General features: G+C 45.5%; 1 protein-coding gene across 4 annotated transcripts in view; it reads right to left on the reverse strand.

Annotated features, from left to right (window-relative positions):
* Nucleotides 1-8,729: 8,729 nt before the first annotated feature.
* LRRN1 (leucine rich repeat neuronal 1) overlaps nt 8,730-18,075 on the reverse strand; it is a 61,540-nt gene continuing 52,194 nt past the window's right edge. For all 4 annotated transcript variants that reach the window (XM_069643513.1, XM_069643512.1, XM_069643515.1 and 1 more), the window contains exon 2: nt 8,730-12,216. In XM_069643513.1, the coding sequence (XP_069499614.1) occupies nt 9,831-11,981 (2,151 nt within the window). In that variant the 5' untranslated portion in view covers nt 11,982-12,216 and the 3' untranslated portion in view covers nt 8,730-9,830. The remainder of the gene's footprint in view (nt 12,217-18,075) is intronic.

An 18,075-nucleotide genomic window follows, 5' to 3' on the forward strand; every position in this document is an offset into this window, starting at 1 on the left:
CTTGTCTTCTGGGGCTTGTGAATCTACTTAGATTCGCAAGCTTCGCATAGATTAGCAAGCAGTACCAGAAGAAGGTGGTTGGCGAGCAGCGGGTACCAAAGATGTTTAAGAACCACTTGCCCTACCTGTGAATCAGCGCTTGCTTGCATGTCAATACAATAGTGTTGTGTAAATGTACAGGCTGAACTCCAAGTTCCAGCCCATGCATATGATACTAATGGTACTTTGGGAATAGAAGCCAATGTTGCACCAGTGCTATGCGTGGAATGGGCCCTTGGAGTGAATGGTAATGTTTTACGTGCTAAATAATAGCAGAATTGAATGCATTGGACAATCCATCTAGCAATTTCTTGTAAACAAAGAACTGGCTTGTTTTCCTTATTGTTTTATTTTGTTATTAAGGTAAACCTTTACAGCTCCACATACATCCAGTGTGTGTAAAGCTCTTTTGCCTCTACTTTAAGGAGCCATAAAGAAGGAGGGCAGTTTGATGGATTTATTGACATAGAATTTTAAAATGTATTTCAGTGAGAAATGAGGCCGAGTTCTTAAAACCACATTGTCCTTGTGAATGGATACATATGTTTCTGTAACACAAAGAACCTGCAATTCACATACTCTTCTAATGGATGTGGCGGCTTAAAGAAAAGTAACAGAATTGAAATCTCACCCAGAGGATAGGTGTGCAACTAGAGGGTGCATATGCGTTACCCCTTCTGTGAAAGCCTTGATTACGGGGACATGCCACCAGGATATTTTCTGTTGAGATTTAGTGTAGAATGCTAGCAATGCCAGATGAACTTTAAGGGAGTTAAAAACCAACACTGAGTTTATCACAGCATCTTCAAGTGTGCAGTCAATAGGGTTAACAATTTTCTGGGTGCACCACATTTCCATTAGTTGAAATAGCAATGGCTAGTGTTTTTTTTTTTTACTTCCCTTAGTATTTCCATGCATCTTGCTGTAAGTTGCATCTGTCCGAACTCTATGACTTCAGAAGACATGCTGCTAAGTTCAATGCCTGTGGACATTGATGTGTTAATTGTCTGTGGTTCTATGTTAGAACTCTTTCAGGTTTTATAGTTGGTTGAATTGCCATTGTTGTGGGGTGGTGATACTATGTTTGTCTTTCCCACATTGGCCCAATCAATAGGCGCTGTAAATAGGATGCAGGAACTCTGCCACCGACCCAGACTTCGCTACTCCCTTGCCCCTGCCAACATCTACCCCCTTCCTCCCATCCTGCCTCCCTCGACCCCACACCCCCACTTTAACACCTAAAAGCAGCATAGGACCTTACGCCAATGCAAGAGAAGGAGCCACTCTAACAGTTAGACCCACCAAAAAAAACAGTTTGGCTCAACTCACACACAGACTCAAGCGACCCAACACCATACCTATAACTGGTAATGCCCTCACCCCATCCTCCCACATGCAACAACACCAATGCACACACACACACTGCAGACCATGTAAATTTGTACCCATACCAGTACACACATAAACCATGCCACGCACAGCACCATCCAAACAACATATACGCCCTACAACCCTCAGACACCTAAGTTTCTCACAAGCTCCCATCTCTCACCAAACAGTATCAAAGAACTCCTAACTCTATTCAAAATGCTGAAAACCTTCTGACCTCTCCTAGCATCGCCACACCATGGCCACACTCTGAACGTCGCACCCATCTAACTGTGTGCACACAAAACCTATACCACCTAACTCTGACACCTTGCACTGCACTCAGGAATGCACACCTTAGGCAGTGCACCACTGCTCTGCCCCCCCCATGAAGCCCACCATCACACACAAGACCCCTCTACTCTAGCTAAATCTACCAACCCCCATGCAGATCAGATCCTCTGCATCTTGCTAAACACGAGATGGGTAGTTGCACACGCCTCACACATTCTAGACCTCATTACATTCTACAAACCAGATATCCTAGCCATCACAGAAACATGGATTACCCCCACATCCAGCCCGGCCTTGTCCATTGTTATCCCTTCTGGTTATTCCATCATCCTCAATGACAGAACGGACAGACACTATCCTAACCAACGCCATCAAAGCTTTGGCTCCCATCAAAGCCTGCTAGGCTATACCAGCCAAACACCAGAACTCCTGGTACACCCCAGATCTCTGTGCACTATGCACACTGAAAAGAGCAGCTGAAGCTGCCTGGCTGAAAATGCATTCTACAACTAACAAAACGCTGTTTACTGAGGCTGCAACAAATTACAAACAAAGCATCCACGCTGCCAAAGCTGCTAGTTATGGCACTAGGATAGACAATGCCACCTCCAACACCCAGGAACTATACATCATCCTGAGGAAGCTAGAAACACCCACTCTCCCACCAGCACTTGTTATTAAAGACAACGTCTGGTGTGACACTGTCCAGAACACCCCCATCAGGGAAATTATCCAACTCCAAAATAAGATCAATACAAAGAGCTCTCTCATAGCACCCCCTTTGTAACCAACAACATACACTGCACCTAGACATCCCACGCTTCCAATTCCAACCTATTTCTACCACTAACCTAGAAACTATCAAGGGTCTTAAACCCTCCCGCTGTAAAGGGGACACCTGCCCAGCCTCCATTGTCAAAGACCGTTAGTCTGCTCATTGCAGCCATCACTAACTCATCCTTTGCCACTTGCTATGTACCCACTACCCTCAAAGAATCTTAGATCTCCCCTGCTAAAAACAAAATCTTAGACCCCCACCGCCCCCACCAATTATCAGCCTATCACAACTGCTGAAAATCATTGATAGTTGCATACCTAAAGATCCGGGACTTCCTTGAATCTCACAACATCCTAGGCACCCGTCAATCAGGCTTCCGCCCAAGGCATGGCACTGAGACAGCCTTCCTTGACTTAAAAAAATATCAATTGGACAACGCTATTGACACAGGCGAACTCTCACTCTTCCTCCTACTTCACCCATCAGCAGCTCTTGACCTAGTTGACCACACCATGCTTTGCCATCACCTCACCACTTCAGCTAGCTTCTCCCCTGAAGCCACTAAATGGGTTGCATCTTCCCTATCTAACAGGACATCAAGAGTCTTCCAAGGTGACGCATTAGCCACCTCTACCCTTGTCTCGGGAGGATAGCTCAGGGGCAACGTGCTCGCCTTGGAAGGAAGACGACACGGAGCAACACAGATTCGAACCCCGGGTCCGCGCTTAGAAACCTCTGGGTATTAAGCACGTTATAAATAACCTATCATATCATATCACTTGCGGTGTACCCCAAGGATCTTGTGTCTCCCCCACTTTGTACAACATTTATACAAAGCCCCTCTTTGACCTCCTAGACTCCCTCAGCACCACTTACACAAACTACGCTGATGCTCCCCAAATCCTCCTCCCCTATCTGGCAACCACTCCCAGTCAAGGTAAATGCCATCTATGAGACAGTTCAAAAATGGATGGCAAGGCATAGCCTCTGCTTGAACGACGCAAAGACAGAACTTTGTATCATTGGCTCCCCAACACACCTCGCCAAGCTTGACAAGCCCTTCCACTCCTTCACCATTGATGGCTGCTGTAAACACTCTGGGGGCCTACCTTGTTGCCTCCCTCAACATGTTGCGGCAGGTGAATCACATTGCCTCCACTTCTGCATATGCCACCAAGCTGATCAACGCCAGCAAACTGTTCTTCTCTGACAACCACACCTACATCGCCTGAGCCCTCATCGGATCCAAATTGAACTATTGTAACCCCGTACTCTGCAGCACTTATGAAAAAAAATGTGAACAAACTACAAGTGGTCCAAAACAATGCCCTCCGAGCAGTCACCGATTTGTGCAAACATGACCATGTATCTGAAACGGGGAGAGCCCTCCACTGGCTCCCAGTTAGGGATCGAATAAAATGTAAAACTCTGTCTATCACCCACCAATGCCTAGCCAACCACGCACCAACATACCTCATCTAAAAGATCAAAAGACAAGCCCCTACAAGACCACAGTGCTTTATCTGCAAAAAATGTGCCTGGCGATTCCTAGTTATAACCTCAAAAGATGAGGAGGAGCTAGTTTCCTAGTCGAGGCTGCCACCCTTTGGAACAATCTCTGTCCCCCACGTGCGGGCTGAACCTTCCTACCTGATCTTCTGAAAGAGTCTGAAACCCCACCTTTTTAACTAATCACCACTGTACTGTTTCCTTTGTCTTTTCTGTGTGGTTAGCAGGGCTACGTGCGCTGCTATGAATACATGAATCAGACTTGACTGTTTGTAAAGCAGCTTGCATACCACCTTGCCGAGCAGAGGCGACTGGAGAAAAGTGTATGCAAATATCGTGGACTATCTCATGCACAGAGCATTCCTTATTGACCCTTTATACCTGAATAGTCTTCCCTTTAAGAGGTTTGATTTTGTCCATCAATGTAGAACACTTGATAATTCTTTTGATACCACCACTAGATGGTCTACTCTTCCAGAAAACTGTGACCACAGATGTGATAGTCAGTACTGAATAGTATGCATCCTCAGGCGTGTGTGCGGAACTATGTAGATGCAAGATGCCATTATACCTAAGAACTTAATCACACTTCTTTATTATCTATGCACTGATCTGGTAACAGAGAACATGTGCTTGTATTGCTTGTACTCTTTCCCGAGATGGGTATTCTATTGCTAGTTTTGTGTCGAATATGCCACCCAGGAACTGTTGCTTTTGCTTTTGTAACACGTTGACATGACCTCATTGATTGAGAACCCCAGCTTGTGCAAATGATTTACTGTTATTTGTGCATTGAACAAAGAACTCTCTAGTGTTTTTCCTATCATGAGTCAGTCATCCAGGAAGGGGTAAAAAAAAGACAGGAATATCTTGGCAGCAAAACTTTGGTGAAAATGCGCACTGCAGATGATATTCCAAAAGGTACTGTCTTGAATTGGAAGTATTATGTTCCTATCTTTAATCTGGGACTTGGGAACATTGAAATATGAAAGCAAGCATCTTTCATGTACAGTGTGGTCCTGTAATGTGGAATTACTTCTTGTGGTGTGGCCAGCCTGATGTGTTGTGCCTTTACATACTTGTTTGCTTGTCTGTGATCTTAGACTGGTCTCTTGGTTTTGTCTTTTTTGGAAACTAAAATGTAACCGGACTATATTCCCTTTTCACCTGGAACTGTGGTACTGGCTCAATGGCATTCTTTAGAAGCAGAAACTTGACTTCCTTTTCTAGCAGTTCTGTGTGTTCTCGTGGCATTGTTCTCTCCTGCAGAGGTATATTGCACAACCCCTACATCAACTCTAGGCAGTACCCCTGGGCTACCTTGTTTAACACCCACTGATCTGATGTTACTGTACCCCATGCATGGATGAATGCCGTTATGGCCCCCTACTGCAGAAGCATGGAAGGGAGCCCATCTCTTTGAGTCATTGTTTTGAGGAGGAGGAAACTCCTTATGAGGTTTGTCCTCTTTCTATTGGCCTTCCTCTGCGTGTCTGTTTTGAGAGTGCAGATTAGTAGTATTGTGAACCAGAGCACCGACTGGACACTGTTGTTGGAGTACGTTTGGTAGTTGGTTGTACACATGGTGTGGCTCAGAAGGACCTCAGTGTGCTGGGGAGGCCCTTCTTTGATAACACTTCTACTCGATATCTGACCCACTGTTTTCAGACTATGGTGTTTTTTAGCTCTTTATAGAGCACCTCTACAATACCTTTTCAAAGAGTTGAGACTACACTATTGGTTTATCTAACAAGGTAGCGTTGGTCTCTGCTTTAAAACCAGTCCCTCTTAACCAAACATGTTGCTTGAGTATGGCTGAGTATGGCTGCTACTGCTAGCAGTCCCCGGCCCTTTCTGCTGTGTGTAGGGTATTCATAAGTATGGTATTAGCTGTTTGTTTTCCTTTCTGTCTGATCCCCTGAACCTCTGTAGGAATTGATTACGGAGCCAGAGTCATTGTTGAGTAAATGGTCTCCTTATCCCATTTGGCACAGAGGCCTGGTGCCTGGGTAGTAGGGCTTTAGCTGGGACACTCCTCTCCTACCAACATCTAGCCTGAAAATGAACAATGTTCCAACATAAACAGTACACGAGCGTTCTTCCTGCCAGCTTTGATCCAACATAACATCAAATCTTGACAATATCTCAGCTATACACACTCATGTTAAGCATGACATGCACATATGGTCCCAATGTGACCTGTTGTATCCGCACACACTAGCCATAGCATTGGCTATCCTGATGCTATAGTTGCCACTGAAGCTGCTGCATTCCTGCCAAAAGCATATATATGCATCTGCTCTCGCTGTTTAACGGGTAATCTGTGACTGGCATGGGCAAATGTACTCTTGTATGTTCAGTGGCTACTGCTAGTCCGATGCCAACAGACCCCTAATATAAATAGGCTTCAATGTGGAAGGCCTATGTTTGTTCTCTACCTTCAGGTTTACAACCTTTGTTGTACCTGGTTTAATTAAACAGGGAGTGATCCTCAGTTGAATTGAAGCTAGTGGTGTGACACAGATCTCTATATGGCGGGTGTCAGGGCTTAGAACATATAAACACTATAAACACTGTATGACCATCTTCCTCCCTCCCCTCTTCGGAGTCAGTGATGTCTACTAGTGATTTCTCTGTATAGCAACAGAAGCTGTCTTCCCTCCCTCTCTCCCTCCCTCCCTCCCTCCCTCCCTCCCTCGAAGAAACCCTCTTTAACCTGTAATACTGCAGGGTCGAAATGGAAGTGGTATGTTTGGAACCCCCCCTTCTCTGTATGACAATATGTATGTGATGGCTGTGTGTCATGTTCGATTTGTTCGGAATCAATGCCTACCATGCTCAACAGTTGAGAAACGGTAGTGTCCATGCCCCTATGGGTAAATTCCAAACCCTCTGTGCCTTTGTCTCAACGTCCATCGTAGTGGTGTTATTGTTTGTGCCTGTGTGTTTTTGCAGCATCACAGTTGCCAGGGAGATCGGTATTGGCTGCGAGGCCTTACCTGCTGACACCTAACTGTTTAGCTGTTGGAGGGTGACCCAACACCTCCATCTAAAGCCCTGACCTTGAGTTCCTACGTGCGTGCAATTGAGTCTTTCTGCATGTTATATATTGTCCAGTGCTTCCAACGGTGCTCCCTGCGGTTTTGGGGTTAATTTTTGGCATGCCCGGTAGGGATCCTTGGTGTTGTTACGAGGCAGACAGTTATTGGACACTTCATGCATGCGCCAACAAGGGAACTTGGAATTACAATGTGGAGGCCATTTAAATGGGGTGATTTCCATCTGGGCCTGGAGGATTAGACGCAGTCTCAAGGTAGAGAGGGGGAAGGGGCAGAAGGCATGCTCTAAGCCTAGAAAGTGAATAGAAATATGCCCCCCCCCCTCTCCATTCTGTATGCATTCTTGATGCTGTGCATCAATTTCTTGGCACGTCGTAAACTTTCTCCTCCATCGTGAAGTTGCAGCCAATCGAGGGTGGAAAACCCCCCCATCTGAGGACATCGATGATGTTTGGTGGTTTAATGGCCCCTGTAAAGGTAGGATAGGAATAGTGTGACAGGAAAGGCCCTGTTGAGAACACCTTTTTTTATTCGAAAAAATATGTAATACTCATATCCAACCACTAAATGGCCAATTATGAAAAGCATTAAAATCTAAGCAGATTCACAAGCCCAGAAATATATTTGCAGAGTGATAGATAAGTAGCTATCCACTATGGGGATAGATTCCACTGTAGGTTTTCCAAATAACACTGAGAGTGAAGCGTGAGTTGCCTAGGACTTCATCCAGGACTCTGAAGTGGAATATACCCGTAGTTGAAAGGTAGACATCGATGATTTCATATTAAAGTATGGTCCCACCGGTCTTCCTTATCCACTCCCCTGTGCTATCCCCATGGACCAGAGGAGATGAGGAATCTATATACAACATAAGGGGTTTCCTCTCCCCACAGCAACATGAACATTACCTATCACTTTGCTGGGATGTCAAGGCAGTCGATAATGAATTCGATACTCCCTCATGATGTCACAGTAGGAGGATACAGCATTCAGAAAGGTAAATACTTGCCCATTGCCTTCTGCAAAAGCCAAACGCACAAATGAACAAGTGGGTTGCTATTTTTTGTGCATCTCTTCTGAACGGAATTTTATTTTTTAAATCTAAACTTGAAAACATATTGGGCCTCATTACGAGTGAGGCGGAACGGGTTAGCGGGCTCAGCTAAAGGAGGCGGACCCGTTAAACCCGTTCCGCCTCATTACAAGCTCCCCTCGCGGGACCCGGTAAGTAACGCCTGGTCAAACCAGGCGTCCTTACCGGGTCCCACGAGGGGAAGAGGGAGCAAACAACGGGCCGCTCGTAATTGGCCCATTGTTTGTACCCTCTCCCATTCCCCTTGAGCCCTATGGGGCTAAGATCGGAATGACGAAGGTCCGGGCCCGGGTTCCTGGAGGGAGGAATTACCGGGCCCTCCAAACTCGGAATGGCCCGGTAATTCCCCATTCTGGGAACCCGGACCTGGACCCGGTTTCGGCGGCAGCCATGCCGCTAATAGCGGCATGGCTACCGCCAAAGTCGTAATGAGGCACATTGCCTTTTAAAATCACATAGAATTGCTTCGCAGTAACACAAATCAACCGTGGGGAATAACCAAAGTAATAACATATTACTTTTGTAATCAAACAATTGGTCCTCTTTCAGCTTTTCACCCCAAAAAGAGTTTAGTAAAAAAAAGAAAAACTTACAATAAATAATTCTATTTTATTATTTTTTTTATAAAAGAAAACTTCTATGCATAAAATGTTGTACACTAAATATATTTCAAGACACTATTCAAGTATTTTAGTGATGCACTATTTGATTTTAACTGCATATTTTCTAGAAACGTGAATTCCTAATTAAAAAATGCACACATTTCGAAGATTTGTCACTTCAATAAGTATCTGAATTGTGGCAGTCAGTAATACAATAATATATAGACAGATGTTTACTTTGAGAAAATGTAAAAACTCGAAAGAATGCATTGCAGTCCCTTTCCTATTTTCTTTTTAAAAAACACAAATTGTTTTATTTAAAATATCGACCTTCATTGTTCACCAGGCACCGGTGAGGTAAACGCAGCTAAAATTCATCTACTAGAAGAAAAAGAGAAGCCATTTATTTATTTATTTAAAAAAGCTTTGATTATACATTGCTTCTAATCATGTCCCCTAATCTAATAAAGTACAAAAAAACGAATTTATTAAAAAGTTGAATATTCTGTAACAGTTGATACAACTATACAGAGGAATTGGGCAGCCTCATTCACGATAATAGAAGTGCACCTGCTTCCAGTGTGCCCCTGCATGGCCTTTGTACTGCAGAGGCCTGGTCATGGTTAAAAAACCACTACCCTCCTCCCCATAACCACATATCTTTTTCTACTCCAGCATTAAGTCTATCAGGAAAATTGGCCGGAGACATGAGGGAGCCGGCTACGACATAGCATTAATTGTGTGTTGAACATTACCATTAGACCAAAATAGTGTTTCCATTAAAATAGCAACCAAGTACAAAAACGAAACTCCGGGTGGGTCTACCGTGTGTGTCAAAAAAAGTGTTGCGATACGCTATACTAAAAACACAAAAAACCACATTGAAACTTTCAACCCGTGAATCTGCCACAGTCCAGCACAGCAGAAAGAAACAACAAAAATTCATCATCTCCAAACTCATCACTTTTGCAGAATAAAGCAAAAAAAGGTCTCAGAGCTTCTTATTACCAGAAGCAAAAACAGCACTCCCAAAAATGAGCAGAGCAGCTTTTGAAAGTGTCCGCCAGCGTGTGCTTCGTATCCCACGATTAGCACATGTAATAGCTTCTGGTGGTGTCCACCTGACTGTGCTTCCCTTCGTTGGCAGTTTCTTTGTCCTTCTCACTGTCGGCTTCCCAAAGGTTAATCAGCGGAGGGTACAGCTCATTTAGGGGAATTGAGGAGGTCTTCTGCATGTACTTTTTCAAGGAATGGTGGTAGTTCTTCCTCTTGAACCTCTTGGCAAGGTAGACTGCGACAGAAGCAAAGCTGATGACTGCGAACATGGACCCCATGACAGCTGCGAGGGCAGCACTGGTTTCCTGGTCAGAGATGTCGAGTGCAAAGGCAGTGCCGCTGGTGGTGACATTTACACAGGACTTGCGCATCTGCTGGTGTATGTTGGACACCGTCAGGCAGACCTCATACTCTGTGGCAGGCTGCAGGTGGGTGAGGTTATACTCGTGCACATCCACAGGGACACGGGCTGTGTAGGTGATGTGCGGATTGTCAATCTTCATGGTGGCAGAAGACCATTTCAGGTTGGATGTCATGACATTGGAGTTCACTTTCCAGGACACCAAGATGGAGTGCGCATCAGCTTGCTTGACGTAGATTTTCAAGAGCTGCGTGCCATCCAGAAGAGTTCCGTTCACTCGCAAAGTGGCCACTCTAGTATCAGCACCCTCTGTATTTTGGGCAACGCATGTGTACCTGCCTGAATCTTCAACTTGAATCGTCGAAATTGCCAGGGTCCCTTCTCCACTCAGTCTGTATTTGTCTGATAGAGTTTCCACTGTAATTTTGTTCCCAAGTGGAGTCACCCAATAAATCTCTGGGTCTGGCTCAGCCATAGCCCGGCAGTCCAAGAAGACAGTCATGCCGATATCTAGGTTCAGGTGATTGGGGAACGCCTCATGAGAGATCATTGGGAGACATTGCTCGCTTGAGTCTTGTAGGAGCACCTCCTTTACCAGCTGGCCCCTATATTCCGGTGGCATGGCACAAAACATGGATAGTGGCTCCATGAAGCGGATGTTTGTCTTGTTGGGATTCATCCAATGGATGACACAGTCACATCGGAGTGGATTGCTGTGTAGACTGATTTCCCGCAAGTTAGGAAGAGAGTCCACTGTTCTCTGGTACATGGCATTCAGAGCATTGTTATTTAGCATCAGGCTCTCCAGAGTGGGGATATTGCGGAATGCCAAGCGATGGATATATGATAATTTGGGATTATTGGTAGCTTCCAGTTTTGTAAGTTCAGGGAGGTTATCAAGAGCATACTTGTCAATGGAGACAAGTTCTCCCATATTGTTAATACCAAGTTCCTTTAGTCTGAGCATGTTTTTGAAGTCGCCTTCTTGCACTTTGTGTACAGGGTTTTTGTTAAGGTCCAGAAATTTCAAATTGGGAACTTTCTGAAGTGCAAGTTGCGGCACCCTGCTCAGCTTGTTATCATAAAAGGAGAGGCTCTCAAGGTTATCCAAGCCAACCAATGCATTACCAGGTACGTCTGTAAGGAACATCCCTGCCAAAACCAGGCTTCTTAAATTGGCCAGCGGCTGAAAATTCATGTCCAGGATTCCAATCACTGGGTTCTCCCCAATCATCAGGATTTCCAGGTTGGGCGTGGACTCAAACCAGCGGCTGTCAAGGATTCTAAGTTTATTGGAGTTGAGGTGGAGCCTCAAAAGGTTCTTCAGGCCAGAGAAGGCTTTAGGGGAGATGCTGCTGATCTGGTTGTGGTTGATGTAGAGCTCCTGCAGATTGCTCAGGTCTTGCAGGCAGTTGTCTGTCATTTCAGAGATCTGGTTCTCTTCCAGGTGCAATGTTGTGAGCTGGGTCAGGTTGGACAAGCCGGCATCCTGGATAGTGCTGAAGTTGTTCTGGGAGAAGTCCAACTCGGTTAAGTTGAAGAGGCGCTGGAGCTCATCCGACGTCTGGGCGATGTTGTTGCTCTGGAGAAGTAGAACTTGCGTATCCACAGAGAGATTGATGGGAATTCTTGTGAGTCGCAGGTCATTGCAGTCCACTGTTGTGGCCTCTCGATAGGTAGATTGTGGCGTAAACCATGGCCGTATTTCACAAACACAAAGCTGAGGACATTCGCTTGGGGCAGACGACTCGGAGAGCGAATGCGTTAACAAGCCGAGCAGCAGCTGGCAGGCCGCCAGCGTAAATGCATTCATTCGAGCCATGCTGAGTTTCACTCACTAATCCAAGGCAACCCCGAAAGTTATCAACCGACTGGATGCAGGTTATGAGGTGGAAAATGTCAAATACAAATATTCATGCACTCTTTGGCTGAGTGTCTGTGCATGCAGCGGCGGAAGTCTTCCAATGAGCAGGCACGGATCTCAAGTTAGCCGTCTCTGTTCGGATCCAGGCTCTCGCACGAAGCTCCTCTGCGGGGCTCAATGTCTGCAGACGTGTCTGAAAAGCAAAGCAGAGCAGCTGTTAGCATCAATCCGTGCACTGTACTTGAAGCAATTCTCCTTCCCTTCCTCCTTTGTCCCCTTTAAAAAAAAAGAATAAGAGCACATTCTCTAATGAGAAACACTTTGCATCTTTCAACAAGGAATCAACAATGCGCCTACTCTGAAATGCCGCTTCCCTTCCATGTTAATTACGGGAACTCGGATTTCACTGAATGGAAATTGCTTAGGTGGGCAGAGTACATACCATTTGCACTGGATTTGTGTTGCAAGGACATCACAAGCTCTGTTTCAAGCATATTTCCAGATATCAAGCTTTTAAATCCAAAGTGACAACATTAGATCTCTTTACGCCGCGGGGCAGTTCATTGTTCCGCTAGTAAATGTGCAAGCAATGCAGCGATTACACAGATACCCTTTCCAAGGATGGTTCATTGGCAAGCAGCACAATTCAGTGCCACAAAGAGATGCAAGTGGATGAGAGCCATGGGGGACACACAGCAACTTTGTGTGGGTGAGTGTGGAGGTGGGGTCCGGTAGAAAGGGGTCAGGGGCAGGATCAAAGGTGTCATTTATTAGGTCAAGCAGTGTTGGCATGAGAGCAGAGTTTGAGAGCGATTATGGGAATGAAGCGATGGAACACCTATTTCTCACCACACCAGGCCAGAGTTAAAAAGAGTGTTCCTGAATTCGGTAAATCTTACTCTTAAAGTCTTTTTTTTTACTAATTATCTTCCTGTTGTACATAGCGGAGTGTGGGAGCTGTTGTGTATATTGCCCGTCTACAGTGGCTGGTTTACCTGATGTGAGTAGATTGTTAGTTTAAGTGAAGACTGTAGAAATGGCTTCTACCTAATACCTACTACCACACCCCACACCTCAAACCCCACACTCTACCTGATACTGGGTGACCTTCTCCCTACCGTTTCCTCCCCTGCTTACTTTTAGATCCAGAATTGCCTGTCCCCTCTTCCACCGTTGTTCGCTCCCCTCTCCCTTGTTTCTCTGCTTCCCTCACTGTGTTCTCCCTCTATGATTGGAAAGCGCTCCATTGCTTCTCGGAGCTAGGGCCGCGCTCAATAAATACCGTAATAATAATAATAATAATATAGACTCGTCATTGATCTTGATAAACCTGCAGCGGTATCACGTAGGAGCCTCAATCCCCATTACTATGTCTCTTATAACGGGAGTATGAGTTGGGACTGGTAAACCAGTTGCCCATCAAATCTATAAACCGTGGCTACCATGGAGTTAAACATGGTAGAGTGGCTAATGACTGCCTGCAGAGAGACAAAAAGACGTCACCAATGGCCGGCTGGTCTACTGCACATGTCAGCACATTTGGGGGACCCAATAATGTGGGGTACAATACTTGAGATTACTGTAAATTGAAGATGATCAACCATAGTAGACACACTCATGTAATTTCCTTCCTCAAAATGTGGGATTTACCAGCCCATGCCCTCTTGACAGTGAAGCAATTGCAGAGCTAACTGAAGAGAAAGAGCGGAGACAGAGTGAAAGATAAGCAAGAGATTGTGGCAGGAGTAGCGCGTTTGCCAAGGTGAAAATGAGAGTGGGGCAAAGGTGAACAGTTGGGATATAAAACAGATAGTGAAAAAGAGGGAAGGAGGCCTAGAGATTGAGTACAATGATGGGGAAAGAATATAGCAAAGCCATAGGGTGATGGGTGACCAAGACAGTAGAGCAAACTTTGACTGTTCGTCAGAGGGTGGAGTAAGAGCGCAGGACAAGCAAGAGCATGGCTCAAGACTGCAGAGAGATCAAGAGGGTGAGGTATTACTGAATGTGAAGGCTCTAAGATTGAAGGGCATCCACGGATGAAGGGCTTCTCAGAAGCAGAACTTTGAGCAAGCCAAGGCGAGCAACAGCATGGAGCAAGACTGCCCATGTGACTGGTGTGTTAGGCACTTAAAAAAAACTCACTAGTGAGTTCCCCTCTCCCTTGTTTCTCTGCTTCCCTCACTGTGTTCTCCCTCTATGATTGGAAAGCGCTCCATTGCTTCTCGGAGCTAGGGCCGCGCTCAATAAATACCGTAATAATAATAATAATAATATAGACTCGTCATTGATCTTGATAAACCTGCAGCGGTATCACGTAGGAGCCTCAATCCCCATTACTATGTCTCTTATAACGGGAGTATGAGTTGGGACTGGTAAACCAGTTGCCCATCAAATCTATAAACCGTGGCTACCATGGAGTTAAACATGGTAGAGTGGCTAATGACTGCCTGCAGAGAGACAAAAAGACGTCACCAATGGCCGGCTGGTCTACTGCACATGTCAGCACATTTGGGGGACCCAATAATGTGGGGTACAATACTTGAGATTACTGTAAATTGAAGATGATCAACCATAGTAGACACACTCATGTAATTTCCTTCCTCAAAATGTGGGATTTACCAGCCCATGCCCTCTTGACAGTGAAGCAATTGCAGAGCTAACTGAAGAGAAAGAGCGGAGACAGAGTGAAAGATAAGCAAGAGATTGTGGCAGGAGTAGCGCGTTTGCCAAGGTGAAAATGAGAGTGGGGCAAAGGTGAACAGTTGGGATATAAAACAGATAGTGAAAAAGAGGGAAGGAGGCCTAGAGATTGAGTACAATGATGGGGAAAGAATATAGCAAAGCCATAGGGTGATGGGTGACCAAGACAGTAGAGCAAACTTTGACTGTTCGTCAGAGGGTGGAGTAAGAGCGCAGGACAAGCAAGAGCATGGCTCAAGACTGCAGAGAGATCAAGAGGGTGAGGTATTACTGAATGTGAAGGCTCTAAGATTGAAGGGCATCCACGGATGAAGGGCTTCTCAGAAGCAGAACTTTGAGCAAGCCAAGGCGAGCAACAGCATGGAGCAAGACTGCCCATGTGACTGGTGTGTTAGGCACTTAAAAAAAACTCACTAGTGAATGGCTAAACCTGCTCTGCCAATGCAAACTGTGGAATCACGAACGGTACCTCTGCGCTGCGAATGAGCCTTTAATACCCCCTTCCTTTCTCACATATTGTACCTTGCCTCATCGTCCCCTTTCTCCCTCCCTTCCTTCCTTCAAGACTTGCACACTGAAGCAACCTGCTTCTGCGAGGCACTTCATTAATCACTAATGAATAAAAATACGCGTTGAGTGGCGCAATAAGATGAGAAAAAGTGGGAGGAGAACAGGAGACTGAATGGCAGCAGGGACGGGGGTAAGCAGGAGTGTGGAACAAGTATGGAGGGAATGAGGGTGTGGAGTGAGCAATGACTGGGGGAAAGACTGTGTGGTAAACAAGTGGGCAGATAAGAATGGAAGCTGAGTGGTAGTGAAGTTTAAAAAAGCCTGGAGGAGCTTGAGGAAGAACAGAAAGCAAGCAGGTATCAAAAGTGATAAGGTGTATGGCGGGTATATTTGATCAAGGGATTCCATAAATTGTAAGGATAAGCCAGAGGCTGGGGAATAATCCAAGTGGAAGAGTCACAGGAAAGTTAAATATATCTGTTTTCCTGAAATTGGGCAGGATTTGCTCACTAAGGAAATGGCAGGTGAATAGATAAGCATGTGCAACTTCCTTTCGGGCAGCACAACATGCAGCAAATGCCTACCTCAGTGCAGACCTGCTGCAAGACAACTTGGGCATCCTGACTGGCTTCTAGAAGGCCACGTGAGCACATCCTGCTAGAAAGTGGAAATAAACCTGTCTAAGGTATTTCTTGCCACATCCAGCCTTCTTAGAGTTCCTTGACCACCACGTGAGGTTCCAAAGCATTAAAAGACCCCCACCTCTCCGGGGCCTGCAACTGCTTCCCAGAGGTCATCTTAACACATTCCCGTTGGCACCCTGAGGATCATGTAACATTCTGCTACCCTCCTTTTTCGGTTTCTGAGGCCTTCAAGCACAGGCATCCCCATTCAAGGGCAAAAACCAGAAAAGGGTAACTCGAGAGGGCCCATTTGGGGCAGAAACTTCTGGGGATGGGGGGGGGGTGAACCCTGTCCAGCACAGGTCATCCAAGCCTTTTTGGTGTTTTCCAGCAAAGAGATTATGATAAGGGCCAGATTTCCTGCTCCTTGCTGATCTACTACACTTCTGTACCAGTAAGCACAACCTTTTCATGTCCACCTGTAGCTGTCTACCACGATGTGCTTTTTGTCTGATCTTATTTCCTAGCTCCTCCTACTCACCCTGTCCCTGATGCTCCCTGCATAGTTTCCCCATGGAACCCGTGTTCACCCTCTTCCCACCCTATTCCTTCCTTTCCCTCTCTCTGCCATGACACTGGCATCATTGTCTGCTGGCAATACCGTACTCCAATGTTTAACCATAACTTATTTTGTTATGTGCACTCCTGCCGTTATACTGTAATATCTAATTTATCAACAAGCATATTTGCTGCACAGGCCGTCTGTGCATTTATCCTTTCCTGTGCACACAAAACACAATACAGATTCTGGGGACGCTTCGGATTTTCAAGTTGTGGCAAAGGGACCCTTTGCCGTTATTTCGTAATACAATGTTCAAGTCCTAGGGAAGATGAAGCTTGTTACTTTTTGAAAAATTATGTATATACATACATCAATTAGGCTATTTTGTTTTATTGTTTGCACCCAACAAGGCCACCTTTGCCAAGTGGCAGCCTGTCGGGAATGTGCGCATATGCTTACCGTATTTATGGGTGTAGGGACCAGTCAGTGGCCGCTGCTGAGTAAACAGGCATGGTGGGTGTTGGGGGTGAAGTATGGTGTAGGAAGCTGTTTGACTGGGAGCAAGGTAGAGGGAATTGACAGAGAACCCGACAGAAATGGAAGTGTGCCAGTTTGGAGACCGGATGTTGCAGAGGTATCTCCCTCAGGTTACAGGCCAATGGTTGAGCAGTGTGGGGTGGAGAGAGAATGTGGGCTGCAAAGATGTCCCTCACATTGGGCGAGGGGATAGAAATATTTCCGGCAGCACCGAATCTTGGTGGGAAACCTGGCTTCGGCAAAAGGGGCCTGCAGGAAAACATCATAGATCAGGGGAGAGTAACCGACATATGTTGTGTGTTTTGTTGACATGGGAAAGGAGAAATTAACATATGGAATATATAACAAATATTAATTTTCAAATGTGTACCTCAAAAGACTGCTATCGAAATCATTTGGAGAGGAATGGAATACATCTGTAAAAAATAATTCACACCTGAGCAAAGAAAATAACTGAGCTTGCTGATTATTTTCAGTACCGGGAGGATAGCTCAGGGGCAACGCGCTCACCTTGGAAGCAAGACCACACGAAGCAACACAGGTTTGATCCTCGGATCGGCGCTTAGAAACCTTGGGTATTAAATGCATTATAAATAAATAATTCTAATCATAACAAAGCCAGCCCCTTTACCCTCCTGCACCGCCTTTGACTTTCTCCTGTCTTCTCCGTTCATAAACCTGACCGTCGGCACCCTAAACTTCTTCCATTATCCTGACCTCCTCCTAAAATCTCTTGCCACTGAATTTCCAGTGGAACTCATAGGGGACCTCAACCTCCCTATGAAGAGGCAGTCACAAACTGCAGCTATACTGTACTCTTACCATGTCCTGATCACCCCCCTTAACACACTGACCCACAATCGGGGAAAATCGATGAACCTCATATTTCTCTCTTCCTCACTCAATTCATCTGCTCCTCCTGTTGACACACAGTTCCTCCTCTAAAATCAGTAAAGGAAAATTCAAACTTGATCTTGCAACCCCCCACCTAGAGAATGTTATGTCATACCAATAAGCTCACCCACAACTTGACATAACGGAATTTGCATTTTTTTGTATTGTTATATATTTAGCCAATATTAGCTTTACATAACAGTTTACTTTCACAACATCCAAT

This window comes from Ambystoma mexicanum, chromosome 2p (genome assembly GCF_040938575.1).
Source record: "Ambystoma mexicanum isolate Mex_15411 chromosome 2p, UKY_AmexF1_1, whole genome shotgun sequence".
Classification (NCBI taxonomy): domain Eukaryota; kingdom Metazoa; phylum Chordata; class Amphibia; order Caudata; family Ambystomatidae; genus Ambystoma; species Ambystoma mexicanum.